This window comes from Littorina saxatilis, unplaced genomic scaffold (assembly GCF_037325665.1).
Source record: "Littorina saxatilis isolate snail1 unplaced genomic scaffold, US_GU_Lsax_2.0 scaffold_1135, whole genome shotgun sequence".
NCBI lineage: Eukaryota > Metazoa > Mollusca > Gastropoda > Littorinimorpha > Littorinidae > Littorina > Littorina saxatilis.
Window position 1 is genome coordinate 4,528 of NW_027126602.1, and position 10,185 is coordinate 14,712.

Consider the following 10,185-nt stretch of genomic DNA (forward strand, 5'->3'; position numbering starts at 1 on the left):
GCCCGGTCACTTTTATAGTTTCCGAGAAAAGCCCAACGTTAAGTTGTGTGTTGCCGAACAGAAAAGGCTAGTTATCTCCCTTGTTTTTCTGATAACGTTCGTAAAAGGCTACAGATGTAAATACTTTGATGTAAAGAATAATCCTACAAAGTTTCAATCACATCCGATGAACTTTGTCAAAGATATAAAATGTCTAATTTTTCCTTTGACGCTGACCTGTGACCTTGAAAAAGGTCAAAGGTCAACGAAACCATCGTTAAAGTGTAGAGGTCATTGGAGGTCACGACTAAACAAAATATGAGCCCGATCGCTTTGATAGTTTCCGAGAAAAGTCCAACGTTAAGGTGGTGTCTACGGACGGCCGGACGGCCGGCCGGACAGACTAACACTGACCGATTACATAGAGTCACTTTTTCTCAAGTGACTCAAAAACAAAAGCATGTTCCAATGACAAATATTTTAGAAAATGTGAAACATGCCAATTGCATTTCTTGTGTCTGTCAGTATGTATCATATGGTCAGAAATCAGAAATCTCCTCTAGAAAATGTGACATTGCAATTTAAAAATGAAAATTTAGTTTGCAACAAAAAGAAATCAGTTCGCAACATTTTCAATTTCTGGAATATGTTAACAAATATTGTCTCAGCAGACTGATGTTTGTAAAAAAATAAATTAAAAAAAATAAAAATAAACCACCCGTTGAAAGTACATAATTATGTTAAACAATAAGAAATGTCTGCGGTACACAACAACTTGCATGAACAAACATCGTCATAGGCGATGCTTAGGCAGTACCCTCAATTTTTCAACACCAGTTTAAAAAAAAAAGAAAAAAGAATTAAGATATACACATATATATATATTACAAAAAAATATATACATATATATATGTAATGAACAGGAACAAACACACTACAAAAATACCACCTTTATAGTAGAAATATTCCACAGTGGCAACTAAAATTCGCCTCCTAATCCCATAGAAAAACTACAAATACTGAAATAGTCATGTTTCTATCTCTATACATGCTATACCACAGAGGACAACACTCTGCCAACAGACCTCTAATGGTTGTAAGTTATAACTGATGACAGCGCAGGAAATGAGGAGAATTTAAAATGGAATGCTTGTGACTGGACCAAGGGTTAGAGAAGACAGAAAAAAAAACCACAAAAAACAGAGACCCACATTATTAGTGATCCTGGTAACTGAACAAGACATACCCCCCCCCCCCCCCCTTCTGAGTCAAGATACATAAACGAGCAGTCAATACACAACTGATTATAAAACTCTTGGCACACTTCCTCCTAAAACGAAAGTTACTTTTGAACAAAGCCATGTTAATGTACCCAAACAAAGCAATAAACCGATGTCCCAAGAACCAAAACTGTTCAGATGGTCATTTTTGACCTCTCCTCTTCCAGCTCCTTGAGAACAAACCGGAAGGCCTGGGTGGCAGAAGTTGGTGCAGCCGCCCCAGACATAAAGGTGTCAAGCACTAACAGTGTCGACAAAAGCTGCTTTGGGTAACAAATGTCAAAGCAGTAGTAGGACCCCAAAAGAGTCAGGAGCATCCGGAATCCTTTTGGTTCCTGAACCTCTGTGTACACACCGTCCCCAACGACGTAAACACCTGCAGGCTCATCTCCTTGAAAGAAAATGCGGATCCTAGGGGGTTCCAGATCCCGCGTGGCCAGCTTCGAAATAATGCTGGAGTCTGGAACATCCTGCACAACAAGGTTATAATTTATCAGCATAGTTTTATGTGAACAAATACTCAAAAGATAAGAAAGGAAAACAAGTGCAACTGACTGGATATATAGTGAGGTCATCCTCACATTTGATAAACAAGTTTGGTCATAGTCAGACATGAGACCAGCAAATGTTCAAAAAGTAGGAAAGTGAGCCGGGGTCCAGGGGCAACGCCCCGGTAGGGGGTTCAGGGGGGCTTCGGAAAATGAATGTTAGAATTATAAAAGCCATTTTGGGGCCTCTCCTGATAGCAAAAAATGAGATCATGCCTTTTTAAAAAGCTATAAAACCCACAAGAATAATATGTTTTAGCATTTTAAACAAAAGTGTGATTTATAACAATCACACACACACACACAAAACTTTCCCCTTATTTTTTCAGTTGCTAATGAAAGATGAAACACCCGACTACGTTCTCATCAACTAATTTCGGTGGTGCACTCGCCCTATCGCAAAAAGAAAAAAATGACAAAAGTTTGTTTGCATTTATTTTATAGAATTCTCGCGACCTGGCGAAAAAAATGTCGATGCACCTCTAGCCCTATGTATCTGCTAGTGGTACCGGTCAGTATCGTCCACAACCAACCACTCAAATCGACGTACTTTGCCGTAACCTGACCCTGGGGTCCGGAGCCAAATTGCCGACCGGATTTTTTAATGGGCGTGGTTTGCAGCGAGAGTTATCTTTTCCTAGCTTGCCCCATGCATAGATGCTACACCAAGTCCATATTTCACCAAGCAGTGGCCGTTGTCGCACCACGTGCACACGGCCTGACCGGGAATGGATATCTTGGCGATACTGTCGCCAATGAGCTGGCGCCTTTCTTTCTTGTTGATAGTGACAGTCACTTCTTCTGACAGCCAGTTGGCTTTCCACTTGTTTTTCACACTTTGGTGGTCGATCGTAAGAGCTTCCACAGCCGACAAAACAATACGGAATCCAGACGCCATGATGCTACCTTTTTCACCTTCGGCGTTTGGAGATCGGCAGCCAATCAAAACAACCCACAAACCGCCATCGGTGAATAATTAAGCCCCGGCGATAATCGTCGGAGATCGACAGCCAATCAAACGCGACCCATGATACTACTATGGGTTCACGCGAGTGCTGGGGTGCGAATGCACTGACTTCAGACGCAGACAGCTTCAGCTGAACGGTTCATACCACCACCTATGGGTTCACGCGAGTGCTGGGGTGCGAATGCACTGACTTCAGACGCAGACAGCTTCAGCTGAACGGTTCATACCACCACCCCCCTCCCCCCTTTTTTCTCAACGAATTTGCATCGATCTCAAGAATGGTCTGTGAGCTAAGGAAAATATCGGAATTCCGATAAAAATCGGACCAGTCCCATATCTGCATAGTCCTATGACCTATGCCAAAATGCATCACTGTCCGTTCATATGGAAATAGGTTTATTTCTGCAAAACAAAATGCTTGTAAAACCTCTTACCTTCAGTTCTTCAATAATGCTCTTTTTCATTTTGAGCCGCTTCTCCAGGTACTTGATGACGTCAATTGTGACTTGTGTAGGGTTTTCCTGAGAACAGAAATAAAACCATACATTACTTTGTCATACAAATTGTAAGGTAGAGATTGCCTTGACATAGTAGTCGGTCTTCAGTTTTTGCTTGTTTATGGAATTGAGTAATAAGTGAATAATATGAATTGTCGCAAGGATGGTGGAGGAATCAGGAGCAGCGAACCAATCACAGAACTGGTCCCAAATTTCATGATTAATCCAGGGAAAAAATCTTGAATAACTTACTAATATGTCACGGTATTTTGCATCGTTGTACGAGGCTACATCCATACTCCCCATCAGGCCCATGATGGAAATGACGCACTTCGCCATCCCCTCGCAGTAGGCCTGATGCTTCCCAAGTCCATTCATGAGGCTGAATTCATGCAGGATCTGGAAACACAAATTGACAGTGATGAAGACTAGAATAGAAAATCAATACTGTTTTACCTATGTATTGGGCCAGTACATGCACACCACTTCAGGGTTCAACGTTAGCGGTGGGGGGCCCCAAACATTGCCGAAAACTGGGGCCCAAGCCACCCCAGGCTAAAAATCCAACAATGAAATGTCCAATACCAGAGCCAATCACTAAAAATCGCTAGTCAAAATCGTGACTGAAATTACCGTTACGATCAATGCAGTGGAGAAAAAAACATTGATTGAAATCAGACAGCTCTCATTAGATCGATATTCCTGCAAGGGAAATAACTACCAGATTGCGCTCTTTAGGATGGGAGATAAACATTGCCTTCAAAGTTTTACGTCGAAAAAACGCAAATTTTTCTCCGCTGTAGCAAATGCATTGTCGTCCTTGCCGAGCCTTTGGCGGTGAGCCACTGGGCAAAAGTGGTGAAGATACAAATGATGTTTTACAGTTTCTTCATCAGTTAAAAAGAACAATTATAGATACAATCTGAAAAAAGAAAGAAAAACACTAAACGTCTGAAGTTGACAGCTCTGTGTCTGTCTGTCTGTCTCTCTCTCTCTGAACAACAACATTCTGCAAGATAGGGTACACTATTTTTCACTTCTCTTGGTGTGTTTTTTTATAATATAAATTAGCATGAATAAGAGAGGGCCCCAGATTTTTTATTTCCGCCCCAGCAAGTTTCGTCTCTGGGGCCACTGTGGCCCCAGGCCAAATAAGTCACCGGTAGTGTCGAGCCCTGTACACCATTTAAAACCATGACTAGGGGAATTGTACCTTAGTTAGTTAGTAATCTCTGCAGCAAAGATATCTAATCCTTAAGAGGTAAACAAATGCTAAAGGAGTAAAGGAAACGGGTAACAGATCATTCCCTGTGGCCAAAGTAAAAATTTGCTTTGGATTTGGAAAAATATATACTAAAAACAGCAATATTTTAGCAAAAAAAAAAAAGAAATAAAAAAACCCGTCGCGATATAACCTTTGTGGTTGAAAACGACGTAAAACACCAAATGAAGAAGAAATAAAAAAAGTTCTGTGACCACCCTATAATATGTTTGCAGCCATGTTACCCTAATCCAATATTTTTTGTTTTGACCTAAATAACCCTCCCAAATTGAAGTTCTAGCGACGGCAGAAAAAAACCAGGGGGATGCCTTAGACCAAACCCTACTTACGTAAGAATCTAGGCGGAAGCAAGGAAAGTCACGGAAGAGAAAGGCGTAGCCTCCATTGCTCTGGTTCTCCCTCAAGTAGGCTAAACGGATCTGGCGAGTTTCCTTGAGGAGTTGCTTCACGTGGTCTTTGTTTATGGACCCATTCGGTTTGTTCCATTCTTTCTGTAACTCCTCCTGGTGTCTCTTCAAGTCCTCATCTGAGTTGGCGTTGTCCATCTGTGTTTGGGAGCTCAAGGAGAAGTCGAGCCTTTGTCTCTTGGTGGCCTTGTGATGAGTCGCCGCACCTGATGATCGTGGCAGTTGGCTCTTTGCTTTGTGATGAAATCGCAGGTGTCGCATCTTCTGACTCAGGTTCGTTGAGAAGCAGGTCTGAAAAGCAATCATTATGACTCTGCATTAAAAAAAGGAATCGCAATTGCCATATCAAACAAATTTACACAAATATTACTTGCCCCAAAACAATCGTTTAATTACTTGCCCAAAATAGGGTGAATTTACATGAATAGAATGTTACAATACTCTGAAAATTAAAAAGCTTATAAGGTGACCCTTTCATAAAAATGCCTTGAGTGGAAATCTGCATTAATTAGAGGGTTAGCTAAAAATCATGACATCAAAATCCAGTTGTACCCGCTGTGGTCATACTGCCATAATGTGACTTAGCCTGGTCAATACAAAGATACTGTTAATCACTGTGTTTGATGCATACTGTAACCTCCATGCATGACTGTGTGTAAGGGTGCGATGAGTTCTTTTAGTTTCAGATGCAAGCTGAATTTTGAGTGGGAAAGTTAAAAATGACATGTTACATACTTGCCTGGGGAACGTTGACTTTAAAAAAGCATGCAAAATTCAAATCCAGAATGGATAAATAGTGAATGAAAGAAGATGCTACTTATCGTCGGTGTAGAATTAATACCTCGTAACATAACAGAAAAAAAGAAGGATGTTACGAGGTATTAATTTAAGGCCGACAATATGCACAAAATAAAGTAAAATACACTGCTTACCCAAGGGTTAATACCAGAAAGCCCAATGACGGGATAGGCACGGTACATTTTGCGGCCAATCACGCCATAGCAGTCGGATGTTTTGAATTCCGGCAGATTATGGAGGTAGTAATTGGCCGCTTCTGCTACAACATCCTTCCAGACTCCTAGGATGCTTTTTCTTTCACCTCTCAGATAGGGCATTATCTCGGAGCTGAAGGTTGGCAAGGGTGCTCTGCGGAGTTGTTCAAGAACACCTGCAACCATAAAATACCAGTCAATTACAAATGTAATTATGCAATGGTATCACAGTTACCAATCAAAAATCAAGTAATACATCCATCCTTCCCCTCAAGTCGCAATTCTGCAGCTTTTAATTGCTTGTGGAAACACTTGTTTGATTTGTTTTTTCTTTCCTAGTCAATATAAATGTGACCAAACTTTTATTATGTTGCTACAGTTACTTTTGTGCCATGTCCTGACCTTCCAGTCATCACTTGGTCCATTTAAATTTGTGTGGTGCCACTCGTATGCTAATCTTACTCTAAATTTTGTTATTTGGTTATCTCCTTCTCAATTTCATGGCATCTTCTTTCAAGTGAAACAAGTGAAAACTTATCACTGAATTCCAACCCTCAACATCACACTGAGCTTGTGAAACAATGACTACAATGAGTGTAATGCTCAAGGCCGAAACAAAAATTTTCAACAAGTCTAAAGTTCGCAAATGAAATTCAAACGTAAAGAGAAACATTTACAAATTCAATGTATTCAGCAAAAATGCTGAAAATCTTCCACGAAAGTTTAGCAGAAAAAAAGCAAGCTCTCCAAAGCGATAACGCCGTAAACTATAACAAAGTCAATTGACAAAAAATTAAACTATCAAATCAGTAAATGAAAATACCAGGAGCGAAGTGGCAGAGCGACCTTGTATACATTAGTATTGACCGCTAAAAAAATATGGTTGCTGCGACAGACGAGAGCCTCGTTCTCGCAAGAGTGAGACTATACAGGGTGGCGTCTCCTGATGCCGCAAGGCGTTTTTCTCTTGGTTGCCCAAGAGAGCATCTCGCGAAATGAGTCTTTTTTTAATTTAAAATTATTTTTTGTAGTTAGACTTAGAGCGATCAGTAGATTGGCAAGCTGGAGATCGATCAGCTAATCTGAGGCACGGTGGAATAATCAACAAACGCTCAGCAATGTAATTTCTCTTTTAGAGATTAATAAAGTTATTGTATTGTATTGTATTGTATTGTATTGTATTAACTGTTTCAATTGCACAATTTTGCACTGCCAACTGCACACTAAAACAACAAAACACCCCTTCAAGTTACTATTTAAAAGTTTGCTCAAGCTCATAAAACTTTTCAAAGACTAAAATTATGTTCACAAATCCTCACCAATATCATTGGCAGATGCATCACTTTCACTTTTAACAGTGAAACAGGTTCTTTCAACATCCAAAATGTCACTGGCAGTGGCAAGTCCATTTGGCGTTGAAGTCGACGCTGGCCCAAAATCTTCAAACGACGATTGGTCTTGCACCACCAAGGTCATTTGATGGGAAGTCCATGCCTGCCCCGTCTCCAGCAACAGGAACACTTTGTCCCCTAACTCCTGTAGCACCTCGTCATCGTCAATGACGGTGCCGTCTTCCTCCAGGACAACAGATAACTCTGTGCCGTCAATATTTAGTTTGGAGGCCCCTGAACATGAAAGAGAATAATAGTTACCTGTATACATTGAACACAAAATTATATGCATACAACGTCCATTAATTGCACAATTAAGCTATTTTCACCGACAGATCACACTCTCATAATCAACAATTCTGGCAAAGAGATATTGAGTATTGATCAGAGGTGCACGTGGATCCAGGATTTTAGGGGTCACAGGGACTCCCTTTCAAAATTTCTCAGGGTTCTTTTCAAAATGCAGGGGTAAAAGACCCAAAAATATGGGCAAAGGGAACACTTGGAGCCAGGATTTCAGGGGTCACAGGGACTCCCTATTAAAATGTTGGGGGTAAAAGACGCACAAATGGGGATAATGGGGATCTCAGGGGAAGGATAAAAAAACTGAAGACATAAAAGCATTGTTTAGTCTGACTCAGAGAATATTAACTCGCGTACCAACTGGCAGACATTATCTATAAATATTAAAACTGTAGAATTTATTGAAAAACAAGTATATATATATATATATATATATATATATAAGCAATTTAAAAAAGAACTTAAATAACAGGGGGAAAAATGCTGATATTCCATACTCAAAAAACAGATGTGATTTTTGCATGCAAATTTTGAACCAAGGAAAAATAATCAGTCATGAGGTTTTGGTCACTGTTTCAGTGTTTGTTTTTAGAAAAGTCTGCCTCCAAATTAAAAGGTTTCGCAGCGAAAACTGTCAAACCATGAATGTTATTCAGTCCAAACTTTGCAGACATCTGTTTCTTGAGTCAATTGAATTTCAGCTTTACCTTTTGTGATCAATTGTTGCAACGTCTCAGCAATGACAGCTTTCTTCACACTCCGGTCGGCATTCCAAATTTTGAACACTGGCATCCTTAATTAGCAAAAAACATTTTCACAAATTATATGACTGCATCGCGATTTTGTGTGTGTCACACAATAGTGATTATTGCGACCAACATGCTGTTTGTGAAAAGGTGATTTCCAGGTTCTGTGAGTCTAACGAGAGGAAACACCCAATATAAAAAATATAAAAAATACTACTGGTAGTATCAAAATCTTCACACATCATTTAGACATTACAGTCCTGGCATAGTTAGAGCAGACTTAAATGACAGTAATGTGCGCATATGACGAAAAGAAGTAAGGATTTGTTTGGACCACAAATGAAACCGTGAAAAAAAAAGTGCACAGACTTTGACATGTCAAAAGACTGAAGACTGACTATCAAACCAATCTCTGAGCCCTTGTATGCATGGCAAGTTTAGAAAACGTGATCGTACGTGTGGCTATTGCTGTTCATTACAACGTTCTTGCCCAGGTATCTGTACACACTGAGTGGCCACCTGAACTTCAGCTGTGTGAAAGGGATGAAATCCATCTTGTCTGTCGGTGTGAGGATGTAAGATAAGATGTGAAGGTCAAATGTTGCGCTCATGACTTTCAAAACAAAGTATTTTACATGATCAACGACAACTACTGAGTCAAGAAAAGCAAACGTAGGTTCATCATCATCAGCATAGTTCAAAACTAGTGCACATCCTTTTCTGTATTCTTTACCATGTATGGCTGTCGATGAGCAGACATATACTTCATCAGAAGAATCAGGTAGGACAGTTTGTTTTGTGTCCAACAGTTGTGGATAAACTTCACTGAACTTTAACAATGAACCCTTTCCAACAATGTCACCTTCGTACAAGTAGTTTGGGTTGCGTCCCTCAGTGTACCCACTCTGTTTGAATGCCATATGCAGTTGATGGCGTTTGGCAAGAGTCAAAGGTAAGTTCTTGAAATTCTTGTACCGCACATTTGAAAAGTATCCATTTTTCCCTTCATACCGCATACACCAGTGATGTCTCAATGGGCCGAACATTGTCATTTGGCTTGGGAAATGAACAAGGTAATGCATTTTGGGAATGAATGATGCCTTTGGGTACAACTTTTGAAAGGAGGAGAGGTACTCTTGGATGAGAATATCCAAATACACACTTGTGTATTCTCCAGAATAAGTGGATGTGCAAAAAATTGTAATTTGCACCAGACGCAAAAAGTTGAGCCAGTGGGCATCATCTCTTTCCACTTTATTGGCGATCATGAAAGGAAATGTTTGCATAAGTGTGAGCATACCAGCAGCTGTTTGCCTCAAGTTGCCTTTCTCACTGAGATGCTGCTTTTCAATTGGTGCAGGTTTGTCCTTCACATGAAGGTAGGAGTATGCAAACCCTTGAATGCATGTATTCAACCACCGAAGAGTAAAATACTTTTTCACCCAAATGAAGTGATTCAAAGCATGGGATAGTTCATGAAGTGCAACACCTTCTAGTAGCACATGCATAGGATCCTGCACAAGCCCAGCAATCAAATCAAAGTGGGGAACCTGCATCAAGACACTGCTGCTGTTAATTCCCCAAAGCTTACTCCAGTAAGCCCGAGTCTCTTTGCTCAGTGGGTTCAAGTCAGAGTGAAGATGAGCACATCTCTCCCTATGGGCTTGCATTGTCCTTCTTGTGACCTCGGCTTCTGATTTTACTGTTGACAGCTTCTTGTTTTCAAGGTCGCAAACACGACAATTCTTTAATGCAAATGAAACGCCTTCCTTGAACCCCCCTAACCAGTTTGA

General features: G+C 40.3%; 1 protein-coding gene across 1 annotated transcript; it reads right to left on the bottom strand.

The window, feature by feature from the left end:
• Nucleotides 1-1,232: 1,232 nt before the first annotated feature.
• LOC138955074 (uncharacterized) lies at nucleotides 1,233-8,736 on the bottom strand. The gene is made up of 7 exons (XM_070326784.1): nucleotides 8,354-8,736; nucleotides 7,272-7,577; nucleotides 5,893-6,128; nucleotides 4,883-5,251; nucleotides 3,524-3,670; nucleotides 3,156-3,295; nucleotides 1,233-1,778 (listed from the first exon to the last, which is right to left on the bottom strand). Exons 1-7 carry the CDS (start codon nucleotides 8,436-8,438, stop codon nucleotides 1,394-1,396), a joined length of 1,668 nt encoding a protein of 555 aa, XP_070182885.1. The 5' UTR covers nucleotides 8,439-8,736; the 3' UTR covers nucleotides 1,233-1,393.
• Between the last annotated feature and the right edge of the window lie 1,449 nt (nucleotides 8,737-10,185).

Excerpts from the sequence above, each read along its gene's own strand:
- LOC138955074 (XM_070326784.1), bottom strand. The coding sequence starts at position 8,438 with ATGCCAGTGTTCAAAATTTGGAATGCCGACCGGAGTGTGAAGAAAGCT. Across the intron at positions 5,252-5,892 it reads TTTCTGGTATTAACCCTTGG|ACCTGCTTCTCAACGAACCT; the intron begins GTAAGCAGTGTA and ends ATTGCTTTTCAG. Across the intron at positions 3,671-4,882 it reads GCTTCCGCCTAGATTCTTAC|ATCCTGCATGAATTCAGCCT; the intron begins GTAAGTAGGGTT and ends TTGTGTTTCCAG.